The following is an 18,927-nucleotide window of genomic DNA, read 5'->3' as shown; positions in this document are numbered from 1 at the left end:
GGTGTTGTTTTAAATCTGCAGTTGGCGTTTGGTTTAAATTCATTTGTGTTTACATCTCCAACAGCATGGCAAGGATTTTGAAGCCATACAGAACAACATTGCACTAAAGTACAAGAAGAAGGGCAAGCCTGCCAGCATGGTAAAGAATAAGGAGCAGGTGCGGCACTTCTACTATCGCACTTGGCACAAAATATCCAAGTACATCGACTCAAACAATGGTGAGTGAGCCTTCTTTCCCTGAGTTGTCAAAATGCTTTTGCATGTTTCTATTCCAGTTGTTAAATAATATTTTAACTGTAATAAACAGGCACCTTTTCAAGAGGAGGCGCCATAGTGGCATAGTGTTTAGCTTAGCATAGTGAGTAGTGTCTTGCATATCAGTCGTTCTGGGTTTAAATCCCATGTGTGGATGATGTCTGTGTGAGGTTTGAATGTCCTCTTGTCGGAGTAGTAGTTTTTATTTCTTGTTCAGTTTTTGGGTTATTCTGTTAAAACTTACATGAGTGTTTTGCAGTGGACTGGTTCTTGCTTTGTGCCTGGTGCTGCTGAGTTTGAATCTGCCCCTGCATACCCTTAATTGGATGAAGTGCCTATGAGAATGCAAGGCCCTCTCCAAAGGGTCTCCAAAGCAACATTTTCCCACTTCTTGAAATGTTATAGATTCATGTGGACGTGTTAGTGGCTCTGAGCAAACGGATGGTAATGATGTCTGCCAGCTGGCAGAAACTCTTTCTGCATCCCAAATACCTTGGGCACCCAAGACTGGTTTTGTAAAGAGCACAGATAAAATTGAGCCCAGTTATGGAGAAAATGCAAAGAGTCATGCAGGTGAAGACTTTAAAGCACTGATTGGTGGTACCGGTTATGTGTAACATAAAGTCTTATCTCAAAACAGGAGATGAGTAAAGCCTGCGCTCGAGCCATCTATGAAATTCTCAGCCGTACGTTTGGGGAACCACAATTATCCCTTCAGAATTATACAGCTTTTGACCCTCTTGATTATAAATGTTTTTCTTTTTATGTAATTGAATATGTGAGTGTTTCATCAAAAAATTGATTTAGTTCTATGTGTGTATAAATTACTTTTAGTTTTTTCCCGGAATCTAAAAAAGTCCTCTCAGGAACTTTATGGACTCATCTGTTACGCTGAACTACGGAAGAAGATTGGTGGCTGTAAGTCTTCCTTTTTCACCTCCTATTTAATCCTTAACTGCACTAATGCAGATTTCCTAATCTGCTCATATTGACACCTTGACATACACTGGCCTTCTCACCCTGTGGTCACTTTTAGCCTGCCTTCATGTTTGTTTTTTTATCTCCACTTTTGTGTATTTCTGAATGTCCCCACTTGCCCCTTCGCTCTTATGGTTTCAGGCTGGATTGCCAGCTTAACATTTTTTTTTATTTATTTTTATTTTTTTTTACACCAGCTGCACCCTTCCTCAGATATAAGATGGAAACATGTGTTTTTGATTATATTGCTTTGCAGTGTTCACTGTGAATGAAGGTCTGTATATACCCTCAGAAATACTCCGTTTATTTGGCATATGCATCACCGTAATATTTACATTCCATTGTACATCCTCTGTTATTACGGGTTAAACGGTAAATTTTAGAGAGTCAGTAAGGGGGTAAGTAAGTACTGAAGTAAATATTGGGGGTGCAGACAAAGACACACTGCATACAACCTTTGTTATCGATCAATTTAATGCAATATTCATACAAATAAATCCATCTGTATTCAAATACAGTGGCACTCCCTGATATCCTCCAGTTATAGGAAATTATTTGACAATGAATGTTTTGAGGTCTTCAAGCAAGTGTATATTAGGAAAAGTGAGTGAACAACACTAGATTTTTTTTTCTTCTTTGTCAACGTATGTTCTTAAAATGTACAAGGACATTTGGGATTGGGGTGAAGTGCCATATCAGAAGCAGGTGGAGCGGCTGGGTAGTTGGTGCACCGTCAACAGTCTTAACTTGAAAACCTTCACAATAGTGAAAATGATTGTGGATTTTGAAAGAAAACGCTCACCTCCTGCACTCATAGTTGTAAAAGAAGAAACAAAGTCCTCTAACAGAGTGGAATCATTTAAATTTCTCACATAATTAGCAGAGCTCCCCATAACATACCTGCTGTTAGCAAAAAGCTCCGCATCCTCACTTTCTCCATAATACACTGGTATGGCAATGCATCTGCTCACTCACAACATTTATTGCAACGTGTTATTAGATATCATCTACTGTTACATTCTGCTCCGTACTTGTAAAATGTTTATACTGTATTGAGGATTTGTTCTGTTCTGTGTATTGTATTGTATTGACCCCCTTCTTTTGACACGTCCAACCTACCTGGAAAGGGGTCTATCTTTGAACTGCCTTTCCCGAGGTTTCTTCCATTTTTCCCTACAAGGTTTTTATTGGGAGTTTTTCCTTGTCTTCTTGGAGAGTCATGGCTGGGGGGCTGTCAAGAAGCAGGGCCTGTTAAGAGCCCATTGCGGCACTTCTTGTGTGATTTTGGGCTATACAAAAAATAAATTGTATTGTATAAACAGAACTTGTCCCCAGGAGGAAATTTGGCTTTTTACTGAAGCTTTTTATATAAATAAATAGATATACAGTACACAATGGTCAGAACACACACCATAATGACCGAAAAGGAAGATTTAAGAAGAAAGAAAACTTGTGACTTGGCTGTCCCTGTCCCAGTGAGGTACTACAGGCGTATTTCTGTTGGTTTAAAGGAGCCCCAGTTGAGTTTCTTGACATACTTCTGCTGAACAATTTGTTGACTGAAAGTCCTCTGTGGTGTTGTGTCACAGAGAGTATGTGCAACATTGTTCATAGCGGCATGGTTTTGTTTCCATTTTCTACTTTGCTTCAACCTCCAGGGAATCCAGTGTGTGTCCCATAACTCAGCCTGCCCTTTTAATTACCTTGTTAATTTGGTGGGCCTCTCTTGAAGTAATATTACCAATCCAGCACATTACAGCATAGAAAACTGCAGTAGCCATCGCAGAGTTTTAGAAGATGTGAAGGGTGTCACTTCCCACATTAAATGAGTGCAGTCTACTATGGAAAAATAACCTGTTTTGCTTATTCTTATATTGTTCCTCTCTGTCCAGAGACCAGTCCAACCTGACATGGATGTGGTCTACCAAGTTCTTGTAGGAGCGCACTTCTACATCCACTCCCTGTCTAGTGACCGGACATAGAGGCTCTTTGGTGCCACAAAAGTCAATGAGCAGTTTATTGTTTTTGTGGATGTTAATTTGCAGACAATTCTCTTTGCATCAAGAAACAACATACTCTGTTTCATCCTCCTTATAAATATACCCCATAAGTGCAGAATCGTCTGAGAATTCCCACAAGTGACATGGCTTGGTGTTATATTTTATAGTTGGAGGTGTACAGAGTGAAGAGAAAAGGAGACAGGCCTGTTCCTTGTGGTGCTCCGTGGTTGCGCACATCTGTATCTGAAACACTGCCCTTGGGTGTCACAAAGTGCGGCCTGCCCACAGTCTGATATATTCAGAAAGCAGAAAAGATTGTAGGCCTAAAAGTGGACTCCATTGAGGTCCTGTATACATCACGGGTCAGGAAATGTGCTAAACATAAAATCAAAGACCTCTCTAACCTGGGCCACATGCTCTTTCAGTTGTTATCATTGAAGAAATATTACTGGTCACTAAAGGCAGGAGCTCCTAGATGCATAAGCCACAAGAAAATGCAGTCATTATGGTTAACACAAAGTCTATGATTGATCCCTGTCTTTTCCTGATTTCTGAAGTCCACCATCCAATCAAAATTATGTTTATTTTGACATATTTCTGGGTAGGAGTGCAATTCTAAGCTACTACAGTGATCCCCTGCCTATCGTGGAAATTACGTTCCAAACCCATCAGTGATAAGTGAAAATCCGTGATATAGAAAGACCATATAAATAAAATTTTTTTTAATAGTTTAAGCCTTAAAATTACCCCTCCCACACGCTTTAAACACATGTAAACTTAATAAAACACACTTTGTAAACACATATGATATGTGGATGTCGGGATATGGATATGAGTAACATAATAACAATAATAATATAATAATAATGTAGCGTACCGTTGATTCATTCAAGCTGTAGTGGCGAACGACGTCCGTGTAATGTTTTCCTTCCCTTCTTGAAAGATGCAGGACGCTTGGGAGCCATTGTAGGGCTTAAAACAAAATGAAAAGTTCACAAAAAGTTTGCTCACAACAATTGGACCACAAGCAAGGTACGCGATACGCAGAGAACTGAGATGCGTCGGGGACCCACGCTCGCTGTTCTTGCGCGATTACACCACGTTAGCAGCAGGCAATCAGAGCCCAAGAGAATGAAATTCCTACTCTGATTGGTTGAGTCTCCTCTCTCAGCCAATAATTGGGCCTTGTAAGAAATCATCTGGGTACTGTAACGTGAATCTCTTTGTCTACCGTAGTGACTGATTAAAAACCGTATTGGTTTGTTATGAATTGGCTGCAAAGTACACTACAGGTAGGATGAACTTATTGAATTTTTCTGCGATATAGCGGGGGCGCAATAGCTGAACCGCAATACAGCGGTGGATCACTGTATATAATAAAGTTCACGTTCATTTAAAAATATTTTTTGTAAACTTCACTCGTGCTCAATATCAGTCCCTATATGTATTCTGACTGTTGAATATATTTTGAAGTATTTATCAACTTTAGCAAAATTAACATTAAATTACACTTCTGTTGAATTATATTCACAGTTTAAGAGCTCGATTATTTTAGGCTTGAAAATATTGAACCTCACATAATAAATCTCAAAGTTTTTTCCAGTATGCTGTCTTAGCCATATGTACTGTGAAGCGACCTTTTGTAAGCAACCCATTTGACATGAAAGTTCTCTTCCTTCTCTTATTATGGATGAATGAACAAATGAACCAGAGGTGGACCTTGTCAAATAAATACAGAATGACAGCCTATCTTTACCCCTCAAAGGCAGAACATTGCAGGAGTCCGTCTATTCAGTCAGCTTTTGTATAATCTCCACTCTGTTAAGAATCTTTAAATTTAGCACTGATCAGTCCCTATAATTAGGTGTACTAAAACTTGAGTCGTGTCTTTGCCTTTCTTCTACTCCACATACTGCCATATATTGTTCAGTGTCTTTGCAAGTTAACTCTCATTCATCTGGTAACAGGAAAGGAACTCATTTTGTTTGCTTTTTACTTGGCCTGGCTTTTCATTCAGTTGTAAGGCTGCTAAGAGGCAGTTACAGATCTGTCTGTGTTATGGGCTTCTCTCTGATATGCATGTAATATCTTTCAGGTATGGACGATAAGAACGCTGCTAAGCTCAATGAACTCATTCAAGTTGGGTAAGTGGATGTTTTCACTAACTTGTTGAATTGGGTAAGCAGAGCTCACTAAGAGTCTTGAGGGATGTGAAGTATGTGCTGCATCGTACATATTCAAGAGTGTTTTGGATAACTTGGGGTATCTGGTAGTATGCTGCCTGTAACTTATGGTAAGGCTTTGTCATATTACATGACTTTTCCAGTGGATTTTTTTCTTTTCAGCTTCAGACATGATTTACATAATCTTATCAAGTTGGATATAGTCATGGAGCACTCCCAATCTGACATACCCAATGGCACAGTCCATCCAGTCTGCAACTTGCTCCAACAAATTTGATTTTACCTTAGGTCTTAGGGGCAGACTCTGAGTGGATGAGTGCTAACAACCAGTGACCACACGGTTGAAGTACAGTGTGTAGATTACAGCTATGAGGAGTATGAAGTTCAGATTTAACAGACCTTGCAAATAGAAGAGAGGCCCGTCTGTGTGTCTCATGTTTTATGTACCACAAAAGAATGTGGTAGGTGTGTATAGATTGCAGCCGCACTTTCCATACCTGGCAGGTGTTTGTACAGCACTGGCTCTGTCAGGCAGCACGTTATTGGCCAGTGAGAAAAAGAGGCAAACTCGCAGTATTTTGGAAATGGGAAACTGTGCTGAAAAGTCATTTTAGTGTTTCACATTTGTCATACCCTGCGATTTCTAGTCCTATAAACTGAAGATGAGCAGCTTCAGTCAACAAGCTTGATATCTTTACACAACTTCTAGTTGAAAATGTGCCACTGGCTTACTTTCTTGAGGGTTGTATGCATCTAAGCAAATAAGACCCATATTTTAATGTCTAGTGTAATTTTCCATCTAATTGGTGTGGCACCACTGCAGTCCACCTTAGTAAGCAAATGAGGAGCTTCACTACAGACTTCAATGGGGCACCAAAACAACCATGAGATGTATTGAGCTTTTTCTTTTAATGACACTTATCCTCTGTTTACTGGATATGAGTTTGTATACCTCGTGCGTGACAATAATTATTAATGTGCTCCAGAATACTAATGTTTTTTCCATCTGCCTACCACTGTATTAGAGAACATACTTTGATTGAAGTTTGCATGCTACAAATATTAATTTCCATACATCTACTAGAAATTCTGATTGGGCTTCATATAACTCTGCATCCCTTCCTCGTCTCAGCTTTTACCCAAATAGCAAATATCCTTAAGCAGCTTCAGTTTGCAGAGCTTGCAAGTACATGGTGTTAAGTTTGTCACGGCCATTTCTGACTTCAGGGGTTCTAAAGGAGGTGTTCTGTAATGTCACACTTGCAAATGCTGCGCAGTGCATAGATACGGGGCAGTACATTAGCCAGTCTGAAGTTCTGTGAGCCACACTTCCATTGCTGAATTCATCTGTCCACATATGTCGCATATCAGGTGCTTTTTCGGTCAGTTTTGTTTGTTGAATTACCTGTGGGCTACAAAAATACAAAAGCACAAGGCTGTCACTTCCTGTCAGGGGGTGAAATAGAGACCACAGTTTTCTCTGTCCGCATTAATTAAAATATTAACCAGCAAGATGACCTGATATGATGTGTTTGTGTTTAATTTCGTGTTTTTATTGCGATTGCAAAAGATATCGGCTTGAATACAAAAAAACATGCCAGTAGACCTTTGTGACATGGGATGTCTATATTTACTTTTATGAAAGGCATTTTCTAGAGTAATTTAGATGTAATCTTAAAACCCAGTTTACACCCACAGGTTTATAAGTCTTCCAGAGGGACACAAAGCACTTGTTGATGCAGGGTGTGTCCAAGTCCCTCTCCTCTGTACTATTAGGTAATGGTGTTGTCTGTCATAGAATTTATTTTATTTGTAGTATTTTTTTCTTTTATTAACACCACCTGCCATGGATTAAATAGTTCTGAAAAAAGTCATTACGACCACATTTTATGTAGAATTTCAACTTTCCTTTTACTTTTATGTCAGAATAGAAATACAATTCATATAATTAACGTTTAATGTATTCTGTTCTAAATTGGCCCTAGTGTGTGCTTGGTGTGTGTGTGTGTGTCCTGCGGTGGGTTGGCACCCTGCCTGGGATTGGTTCCTGCCTTGTGCCCTGTGTTGGCTGGGATTGGCTCCAGCAGACCCCCGTGACCCTGTGTTTGGATTCAGCAGGTTGGAAAGTGGATGGATGGATGTATTCTGACACTTTCTGGTTCAAGTCAGGTTTTCAAGTTATTTCTCTTTTTTGTCTGAATCTTAATTGACACCATCTGTTGAAGCAGTAGTGCAAGAGGATACTTGTTTAAACGTTTGTTTTGTCCTGTCTAGGGCAACTACGGTCCGCTACAATGGCAGAAAACTGAGGATCAAGGCGCCCATGTGTCGAGCTCTGAAGAGGCTTTGTGACCCTGATGGTAAGTGGAGGTGCCTTTGTTGACAGAGGATTATTTATTTTTGGGGCCAGAGGTAGAATAAAGAAATGGGACATTTTCCACCTTTTTATGGTGCAATTTAACAACAAGAGTCAAGATGAAAATTTCATACAGCCTTTATATCAAAAATTGTGGTGTATGAAAATTGATTTGGTGCAGCTAAAAGTTTATTGTGGAGAGATGTCAGAAGCAAGTGGCATTCAGCAGTATGGTCTTGCAGGGCCAGCCGTAATTTCATGCCTGGGGACAACTGGCCTAAAAGTTTGTAGTGAGCAGCAGCGCAACTGAAAAGGCTCCACCCACAGGATTTCTTCCTAAAACCTCACCCTCCGATTTCTCCAGTCCATGCACGTTATCATAAAATAACTATGGAAAGGCAGGGATAGGGGGGAAAAAAAAAAACTGATCAAAAAACTTTACTCTTAAGAGAAAATGGAAGTAAAATTACCAGTTATCAATTCAAGAGCTCAGCTAAGTGATCCATTTATATATCTTTGAGAAACGTTGCGGTCACGTTAGTGTCATTAGGCACATTTACTGCTTTGGATGTATTGAGGACAGAAGTGACATCTCTGGTGGCTCTTCTTTAACAACTTGTTTTTAACTGGGTGTGGTGGCACACTGTTTAGTCCATCCATCCATTATGTTAACCCACGTATTGAGGGTAGGGTCTTGGGGTAGCCCCCTAGCCCAGCAATCATTGGGCGTAAAGAAGGAACAATCTCTGGACAGGCTGGCAGTCGTACCATTTTGTTCAAATGCATATTTTCCTTTTTTTTTCTTTTCTGTGGACATAGATGCCAAACCCTTCAACCTCACATTGACTGCGGTGGTATCATCCTAATTGAGAGTGACACACCACGAATAGCTGGCAGTAGTGCATCATTCACAGTGCCAAAGTGTAATTCGGTTTTACAGAAAGACATTTGCTTTACAACAGGATACATTTATTTTTAACACTTGTGAAGTGTTCTCTGCACACACGACATGCCACCTGTATGTTTAACAGAGGTCTTTCTAGATTCTTCAGCTATACAAGGCTTATGCATCACAGGCTTGCTATCTCTCGGACGGTTTCTCTTTACATTTTTTTTTTTTTTTTTAAATCCCTGCCTTTACTCTGTGCTGCGCCTTTTGAGATGTTGGATTGCTTTAGAAATTTCAAACTGAATGAACCGTCTAATTGTTCGTGCCCACGTTTAAGCATAATTCATTCACGGTTGCCTCCAGACATATGTATTATATTTCTGGCTCTGTGAGACTTTGGGAGGTCTAACCCACACACTGTGCTTTTGGTAACTACTTTTATCACTGCTTATTCCAGTTTAATAGGTGAAATGCCTTGGTCGCAATTTTATTTATCTGACAGGTTAACCGAGGAATGTTTTAAAATTCTGTACCATAATAACCACTTGTCCTTTGTATTTTTTACACATTACAGCCTCTGCCTCTTGCCACCTGCCCGAATCAAAGTTTGTGCTTTGATTTCAGTCGTTGATTTGACATAAATAAAGTGCGGCTTTAATTTTACTAGGCAGTCGGGGTAGAGGGACATGATACTTTCACAAGTTATTTGAGTTTTAATTGCTGCTATTGTGGAATGTCACTCCTTCCCACTTTGCATGTATTTCTCCCAAAACTTTGACTTTTAAGTGTACAAGTTTGATTTACTGCTTGATCAACGGAAATGATTTTGTGTACATGTGTGTTTGGGGAAAAAAAACACACATTTCAATGCATTAAATACACATTACTTTAAACCAGACATAATGTGGCCTACAATTTTACTCTGCTGCTATCCTGTACGTTATACAGCATATACTGTATTTTTTATTTTTAAAAGGGAGACCAGTGTTGGCAAAATTGGATAAGAAAGTTATGTCTGAAATCTCCCTCTGGCAGCTGTGGCATGTATGTTCATGTGGAATATCCCCATTGGGGAGCTTGAATTTCTCCAAACTTAGAAACAGCATGGCGAGGGGCTAAACAGAAGCCATATGTGGGAAAGAAGCCTCAACCAAAGAGTATTTGTGCTGCATGTTATGCGGGGTTGTTGGGCAAAAGGTGACAAAAACTAGACTTGATAGAAATATTTTAAAAAAATAGAATCTATTTTAGAAATGGTTCCTTTGCAATGGTCCATGGATACATATGGATGGTTAAGAGTACATGTCACCCGTGTGAAGACCTTTCGTCATTTGAGAACTTCTGTACTGTAGATACTGTGAAGTGTTGTAGCATTTTGAAACTTCTGTTTGTCATGTTGACCTGTTGTCATAAAATCTCACGGTGTTATTAGTAAATTTCATGAATGAAGAAGAGTAACATTTACTTTGTACGGGATGTGACCAAGGGTCCAAAGTGATAGCACACTAAGGGGATGAATTGCATTGTCATTGCTAGAAAAGAGCAGACCACCCAGGAGCCTCACATGGCCCTTAATCCCCTTAAAGGGTATACTGAGAAACAGAAGTGAAGGCGCATGCATACCTGCTATGACCTGACTGTAGAATTGACTCCATAGGTGTATCTGAAGCACAGCCCCAGTGGAGTCTTAAAATAAAAATCTATCGCACCTGGTATGTAGGATAGATGGTTAAGTTGGACTTATTAAATATTACTATGTTGTGAATGAAAAGTAAAAGTATGTTAAGTAAGTTTTGAAATAATGCATTTTGAATGGTTCGGTCTCATCTAGTGCTGCAGTGGTTGTAGTTCTCCTATTTAGTTTTCTGAAGTCCGTGAATGCTACTGAGAAATCTGAAACTAAGTCTTTTTTTTTTTTTTGCAATCTCTTACTCTTGTGTAGGTATTAGTGATGAGGAGGATCAGAAGCCAGTACGACTTCCTCTGCGTGTGCCTGTGGAGCTGCAGCCACGTAGTAATCATTCCTGGGCACGAGTTCAGAGCTTGTCGCACAATCCTAGGCTGCGGTGAGTCTGGGCATCATTCTGGCAGTATGACCTAATGGGTAGTTGTTAAAAGGAAAATGTATTATGTTGTGCAGGTAACTTTGGTTGGGCAAGATTAGACCTTGTTTCTCCATAAGCCCCCAAACCCTTTCCATCTTAGCTGCCTTCGTGGTCTGGGATTTAATTTCAGAACCACCTCCAAAAATGAACTTAAAAATTGCACAGTGGTTAAAGAAAGCAGAATTGATTGCCATCTTTTATTTATTTATTTTTTTCTTTTCTTTCTTCCTGCTTTAGGATGGTGGTGGAACTCCACAGGAAACTGTCCAGCCTGATTGAGTTTTTGAAACAGAAGTGGGCTGTCAATGAAAACCGCATTGTATCCTTTAAACATGACAGCCTTGGCCTCTTGCTTTTATATCCTGCAAACCACCCTGCTTCCTAACTGCGTGCCATTCATCCATGGTGAAATATTTTTCCTGTACAGTGTTTTTTATCTTTATAGTATGTTTTGTTCTCTTTTTCTGCATCTTTGCTAGTATTTTCTAGCATTGTGTTAGACTGTGTGCCTTTTGTCCTGAACAAATATGGCATCAGCACTAAGACTGTCATATACACTGCTTGGCCAAAATACGTCACCACCTGTATTTAGCTAGGCAAATAGGTAAGAGTCTCCCATTGGATAAGTACTGCAGTGAATAATATGTTTCAGCTGGCAACAAGTTTATTTAACCCTAACTGATGCAGTGAGTAGCTAGCTTATCATTTCTTAAACAGCCATGTCGGAAGACGTATCCTGTGTTCGTGAAAAAGATGTTGCACTGTTTCAGAAGGGTCAGATTATTGGCCTGCATCAAGCAAAGAAAACGACTAAGTAGATTGCTGAAACTACTAAAATTGGGTTAAGAACTGACCAACACATTATTTAAACATGAAAGGATAGTGGTGAACTTTCATAATTAAGGAAAAAGTGTGGGCGAGGAAAAAAAGTCTTGAATGATCGTCATCAGAGATGGTTTTAATGTTAGGTGAAACCCAATTGTAAAAAATCAACAGTAGTACTGCTGGCTATGTTTAATAGTGAAAGTATACGAAGAGAACCCAAGATATTGGGACTTAATAGCTGTGTAGCCTTAAGAAAACTACTTATCAGTGAGGCTTCAGTTTGCTAGGGAGCATAAAGTTTGGACTCTGGAGCAATGGAGAAAGGCCAATTGGTCTGAGAAGTCCTCATTTATCCTGTCCCAGAGTGATGGGCGCATAAGGGTAAGAAGAGAGGCGAATGAAGTGATGCACCCATCATGCCTATTTACTACTGTACAAGCCTTTGGGGGCAGTGCTGTGATCCTGGGGTGGCTTCATTTGCTCAGGTCTAGATCCAGTAACTTTATGTGCCCAAAAAACTAAGGTCAACTGACTACCTGAATATACTGAATGACCAGGTTTTTCCATCAATGGATTTTTTTTTCTTTCCTGATGGAATGGGCACTTTCCAAGATGACAATGCCAGGATTCATCAGGCTCAAATTGTGAAAGAGTGGTTCAGGGAGAAGGAGACATCCTTTTCACAAATAGATTGGCCACCACCGATTCCAGATCTTGCCCCCATTGAGAATCTATGGGATATCCTGGAGAGGACTTTACGCAATGGTCAGACTCTCCCACCATCAATACAAGATCTTGATGAAAAAGAAGTGCAGCTCTTTAAAGAAATAAATGTGACATTGCATAAGCTTATCGAAATGATACCACAGCGAATGCATGCTATAATTAAAGCTAAAGGCGGTCCAACAAAATAATAAATTGTGTGACTTTTTGTTTTCTTTGGCCAGAGATTGTATAAATTACAGTGAGAAGCAAGCATACTTGGACACTGAGGTCATATGTGCTATTTTTGTAACATATTCATAATATATGTACAGTATTCTAGTTTAAAAGATTATATGATACTAACGTACAGAATGTCAGCTTTTTCTTCTTAAATGTTTTACATGTACCTTAATCAACACTGGGAGAAAAAAAAAAGACATTTGTTATGTTTACTCCTCCAATGTCTGATGAACTCCTTGGTTAGGTAGCCAGTATGTTTCTCGTCATTATCTTGCTGTATTATGAACCTCCGTCCATTGAGCTTAGAGACAATTGTTTGGGTTTAAGAAGACAAGATCAGAATTCAGCCTGCTTCTGCCATCATCATTTATATTGTCAGTGAAGACCAGTGAGTTGGTTGTGTTTCACAGCTAAACTGGTGGGTGTGCTTAAGATCATTTGCAGTCCCACTCATTCCCTTCCCAACACTCTGGTTAAGGCTTATCTTTAGCTCTTGTGTCCATAAATCTTTGCTTCAGAACCATTTTGGCTCTTCCTTCTGCTTTTTTCCAAATTCTGTTTTTGGTGCTAATACATAATATAGGTGCTAATATATTTGCATATTATAATAATTTGTATAATCTATACATGTGAATAATTCTCATTTAAAATACAGCGCTCAATGCCTGAACTCCGTGAAGGCCACTATACAAAACAAAAAATGCAAACTCCAATGACTACAACCAACCCTACAAACTCGGAGGTCTTTTAGGCGTAGAACTAAATGAACACCTGAACTTTTACAATCACCTGGCAGTCATTGTCCCAAGGAATTGGGGGACTAAACACAACAAATGTCTTTTTTTTTTTTTCTTTCAGTATTGTTTATGTTGTAAAACATTGGCCAGTAATAAAAACTGACAATCTGTACTTTAGTCTCATATTCATGTTTTCATTTAGAATACTAGGGGGCTCTGCCCCCTGCTCACTTCTCTCGCTAACCCCTGTGCGGGCCCTATGCGCCAGTCATTTCCTGGATCTGCCGCTTGCGACAAATCGTGCTGTGCTTTTGGATAAATATGAATATAAACTCTGTGTTTGGTATCTCCATCTTTCAAAACTATTATCGCTGACAGTTCGTCAGATGTTGATTTATTATATATATGCGAGCATGATCTTTCGAATTCATATAGAAATCCAAGAAAACTTCTTCTTTGTCCATGTTTTTCAGATAAATTTAGTATAAAGTACGATACTTCTGGATGTATGAATTTGTATCCATTATTGACTGTAGAAGTTCTAATATGTCCGTCCGTTTAACTCTTTCGATTCTATGTTGCATCGCTTCTCTGTGATCATAAATATAAACCTGACTGAATTGTGGTTTCTTTGAAATTCTAAACTTGAATTAGCTTTAATTGTTGCAGGACCACAGATTCTCATAGCGCATGGTCCTGAATCGTGTAAATCTACATTTTGAGCATTGAATGATGTGAACATGAACAGATTATTGTAGATTTGGATATTTTGGCAGTAGTGTTTGTGGATTTCACTTTCACCAAATAAGAAATCTTTTATTTCTCGCGGATACGCCTCTTCTTTGTGAAGAAACACTACTTTTCCCTGATGGCACCATAAATTAGACGATCTACAAGTCTCCAATTTAAACTTTAAAGCCTAAAAATATCTTCATACTCCTGTCATATCACCTATGTCCATATTTGATCTCTTTTCACTGTTCCATTATTTCATCCATCCTTCCATTATCCAACCCGCTATTTCCTAACTACAGGGTCACGGGAGTCTGCCGGAGTTAATCCCAGCCAACACAGGGCACAAGGCAGGTAGCAAACCCCAGGCAGGGTACCAGCCCACCACAGGGCATACAAACACACACACCCATACTAGCACACACTAGGGACAATTTAGGATCGCCAAGTCACCTAACCTGCATGTCTTTGGACTGTGGAAGGAAACCGGAGTACCCGGAGGGAACCCACACAGACACGGGGAGAACATGCAAACTCCACACAGGAAGGATCAGGGAAGCGAACCCGGGTCTCCTAACTGCGAGGCAGCAGCGCTACCCATTGCGCCACTGTGCCACCCTCCATTATTTTACTGAGTAATAATTTCTGTTTTTGTTAGCGCTAATGCGATCTTTACTATCAGTTTTTTGAGACTTTCGGATTTGAATACTTTTGTAATCTCTAACCCGCTCTGCATGTGTATCGTAGCAATGATTTTGAACCTCATTACGACGTTCTACTTCGTATTCTACTCTTTGTCTTTTCTTCTTCTACTGTTTGTCTTTTATTTCCACCCCCCCACTTGGACCTGTTAGATTTTCAATTCATCTCTTGGCACAAAGTCTCGTCTTGCGGGACTTGAAATTATCTCTCTGAAAAAGTCTTGTCTCATCTCTTTGAAAAAGTCTTGCCTCATCCCAAGATTTTTTTTGTATAATGGAGAGACATATTTTATGAATACACTGCTGGCTGAAAGTGTTAGAACACCTCAGTGTTTCTTCAAATTGAATCCAATGACCTAAATTGGTGAAAAGGTAAGCAGTACACTGCCAGGGGTTTAAATTTAAAGTTTAGGTTAGCAAAAACTGAAATAAAAAGAAAATTTCAGAATATTTCAAATGGGCCTTCTTCAGGGAACAGCTAATGGGTTACAACCTGTAGATGCCTGTAGCATTTAAAGTGAGTTAAGATTTGCAAATTGAAGCAAACAAGCAAAGTTGGAACAGATCTCTGAAGTACTACTTGTAGAAACTTGTAAATTCCGCTGATAATTGCAAGAAACAAATGAAATGAGACAGAGCATTATTACCGTTAGAAGTGTAAGCCTTTCATTTAGAAAAATTGCGTTCACGATTGTCCTACACAATCCAAAGGCAGTGGAAAACTGGAGATCTGGTAGACCCAAAGTTACTACCCACTCAGAAGACATGTTTCTGAGGGTCACCCATCTAAGGCTGTTTCCTGATTGTCAGAGTGTCTGAAAGCAAGGTATAATCTGGACTGTGCTCATAACCCTTGTTCACATGGGTATTAAAAAACAATGGCCTCATGATGCCAATGCAGCCCATTAGAAATAATGGTATCTTTTGTGGGGGGGAGTAAAAGGAAAGTAGTTTGTTCAAATGCCCACAGAAATTTCCTTAACTATAAACTTTATAGAGGAAGACATTAGAAGAAGGCGTTTCTGGCCAGTCACCTTCATTTGAAGAGAAGGAGGAGCTCTACTTGTACCCCACTGAGAACAGCACGCTTACATCTCTGCCAGGAGTGGCACGGGTTGTCCACTCAAAAGCTTTCTGCACTGTGCATTGGCAGGAGAGTGGGAAATGCAGGTCTAGTACTAAAGAGCTGCCTGCTGCCCATATTCTTGGCATCCAGGCTACCTCTAAAGGACCGGGTCGGCCAGGAAGTCGCAAAGAAAGTCCCACTTCTACAGCAGAAGATGCTCAAGGGGCAGATGAGTCAGATTTGCGCGTCACAGAAGAGGAGATGACTGACAACAAAGAGCAATTGGACTCGAGGCACATTCCTACAGGCCAGCATGTTCCTGAGGAGGGAAGAGATGGGGTCATTCACATAACTGAGGGGGTCACTTTAAATTCCGAGTCACTTTCCTGTTCTGTAAATCTAACGTTGCGTCACTCTGAAGAGGAGCAGGTGTCACATGAAGGCTCAGAGAAGAAACACTGTTCACCACAAGGCTCTCGTGAGCTCTTGGCATCTGACAGATGTGATCAAGGCATGGTTAATGTGAAAGGTGGGACTGTGGTAGACATTAATGGAGCCCAGCACACGAAAAATCCGACTCCTTCGGATGGCAGTGAGAGGGCCATTCCACCGCCCTCTCACAGTGACTCATTTTTACAAACGGAAGGAACCAAAAGCAGTGATAAAGATATTTGCACTAGATTGGACGAGGTAGCAGAGGACTGCACTGAGCCCTGTGGAAAGGAGACCAGCCCTGGGCTGCTTCAGCAGGTTCGTGGAGAAGGCTGGAGTGCTCGCAGCACCGAGAATGTCACGCTGGCTGAACTCTACCTCATGCTGGGTAAGCCTGGCAAACTGCAGCTGGAGTATGACTGGCTGCCAGTCTGCCAAAGGGAAAAGGCCCCGCCCATGCAGAACCCTGAACGTCACACCCAGCGGCTGCTCAAGTGTCTTCTGCAGCTTGTCTCAACAGAGGTCAACCCCAAGCCAGTGAGTTTGTCCTTAAGATTTTTTTTTGGTTTTGTTTTGATAGTGTTGAATATAAAAGAGGCAGTCATTCTACGTTAAACCTTATGTCTTTCGTATAGTGTTCAGAAGTAAGCACCAGCACCACGTCACCACTGAAATCTGTACCAGAGGACCAGCCGGTTGTGCCACCAGGGAAGAATCTGGCGGTCACTCCTCGGAGCCCTAGCTGTGGCCGAAGTCCTGCATCTGTCCGTGGCAGTAAGGTGTTCTCCCCCACTGCAGGCTCCCCAGGTATTTTATAGTTTGTATAGACTGGCCATAATTACAATGGCTTAAGTCAAGCATAAATGTTGTCAGAACCTTCTGTAAATCAGCTGGTGAATGTTTTACTGCTGCACCAGTGCCACACATGGTGATTTTTATATATAATATCATTTTTTTTATATGGAGGCAGTTGGGAACAGGGAAAAAGTCCATGGGGAAAAAAACAGATAGTTACAAAATATTAATAATAACTTTAAACTCAAAAGCTGCTGAAACAATGTCAGCCTGGTGTGGTTTTTCAAATGTCACATGCTCTTTTTGTCGTGATGTACTCTGCTCCTGATCAGGACAAAGCTGTCACCTTTATGGTATGTCACTTTTTATAGTGGATAGGCATAACTTGTTAGCCACATCACAGCTGATTGTGCATGCCCTCAGTGGGCATCTTGTCTGAGCTGTGGTGAAAGATGTTGGTGACAGCACCCCCTCACTTACCTCAGTCGAGCTTGTCAGGAGATGCTCAGGCACACTTGTGTGACAATTTATACATAAAATTGGCTTTCACCAAGGAATATTTAAACATATCACATACAACTTTTAGTCTGAGAAATGTGAAACCTGAACAGCATTTCACAACTAAACTGTATTTTATTCTTTTATAGGAGTACGCAGTGCATCTCGGACTCTCCTGATTGCTGACCCAACCAGAGCAGAAAGCGGAGAAGGAGAGAGTGCAGTTTTTGCCGTTCCCACTACGCTACCACCAAACAGCCGACATGGGAAGATGTTCTCGCCCAACAAAGAGGCAGAGATCTCCCTAAGACAGCAGTTGGATTCCATTAATGTGAGCAACTTTGAAGAAGCAGCATCAAAGAGAGAGGCAATATACCCGTAAGAGTTGGGGCTTTTTGTGAAGTTTCTTTTTTGTTTTTGGACAGATGCAGTCAGATTTATTCCTGCCAAAGCAGAGGAAATTCAGGAATCGGCACCTCCGGAAGCCCCTAGTCGTGCAGGTAAGTTGGAAGGGTTGGGTGGGGGGGTTTGGTATGAGCCCTTCCTGTGTCTGTTTTGAGAGTAACCCGTTAAAAGTTCAGAACACTGTCTGTTTCCTTCAGATATTCAGTTTTCATTTCTGACCCAGATGTTGACTCTTATTTGACTTATTTGTCCATTCCAAACATCTTTTAGACACCCTTGGGCCATTTTCAAGGACTGATATTCTGGCAAATCTTGTGAAACTGCAATTCCACAGTACTGTATATTTTAGGGCTTCAGTAGGATTGTCCTTGTTATCTAGTTGCCAGTTCAGTTTTTTAGATATGCTTCTTGGAACTGAGTGGGTGTGGCAGATGTTTGCTGACTGGGCGACCAACTACAAGCATTACCTGGTAGGTGACCACCCAAATAATCAGATTGCGATTCAGACCTATGGATATAACTCTGATCTGCATCTTGTTGAGTGATCCAACCCCTCTGACTCAACCTCTCAGGTTTTGACATTAGAGGTTCAATTCCCGTAAGAGGAAGCAAAGGTGCCTACACCTGATGAAGCCCCAGTTAGGGTGAAACACGTGTTGTGTGCCCTTTTTAATATATAACTGGTACTGTATAACATGCCTGTGGTCAGCTTCTCGCAACTGGGAGGGCATGACAGATGTTTGCCAACTGGACAACCAGCCTCAAGCGTTACCAAATAGGAGACCACTCAAATGATGAGACTGCGATTCAGACCTATGGAGGTGTATATAAAATATTGAAGAAGATTCTGAAGGTCTTCAGTGATACTGGTAAAGTTTCAGTTGAAGGCTCAACCCTAATTTCCTAATTTGTCCCCAACACTTGGGAAATTTTACAGATACCCATGTGGCTTCTGTACCTGGGTTGCCCAGTGCTCATGAGTGGGCTTGAGCAACGCCATGAACATCAAGACCCCAGTTCATGTA

General features: G+C 40.6%; 1 protein-coding gene across 2 annotated transcripts in view; it reads left to right on the top strand.

The window, feature by feature from the left end:
- cramp1 (cramped chromatin regulator homolog 1) overlaps positions 1–18,927 on the top strand; it is a 48,128-nt gene that overhangs the window by 13,160 nt on the left and 16,041 nt on the right. For both annotated transcript variants that reach the window (XM_039776197.1, XM_039776198.1), the window contains exons 4-13: positions 65–218; positions 1,090–1,173; positions 5,329–5,377; positions 7,691–7,776; positions 10,604–10,727; positions 11,004–11,085; positions 15,704–16,741; positions 16,840–17,011; positions 17,647–17,828; positions 17,923–17,997. In XM_039776197.1, coding sequence (XP_039632131.1) covers positions 65–218; positions 1,090–1,173; positions 5,329–5,377; positions 7,691–7,776; positions 10,604–10,727; positions 11,004–11,085; positions 15,704–16,741; positions 16,840–17,011; positions 17,647–17,828; positions 17,923–17,997 — 2,046 coding nt within the window. The remainder of the gene's footprint in view (positions 1–64; positions 219–1,089; positions 1,174–5,328; positions 5,378–7,690; positions 7,777–10,603; positions 10,728–11,003; positions 11,086–15,703; positions 16,742–16,839; positions 17,012–17,646; positions 17,829–17,922; positions 17,998–18,927) is intronic.

The sequence above is a fragment of the Polypterus senegalus genome, chromosome 13, assembly GCF_016835505.1.
Source record: "Polypterus senegalus isolate Bchr_013 chromosome 13, ASM1683550v1, whole genome shotgun sequence".
Lineage (NCBI taxonomy): Eukaryota > Metazoa > Chordata > Cladistia > Polypteriformes > Polypteridae > Polypterus > Polypterus senegalus.
The sequence above is the reverse complement of the archived record's forward strand: the minus strand, read 5'-3'. Positions and strand labels throughout refer to the sequence as shown.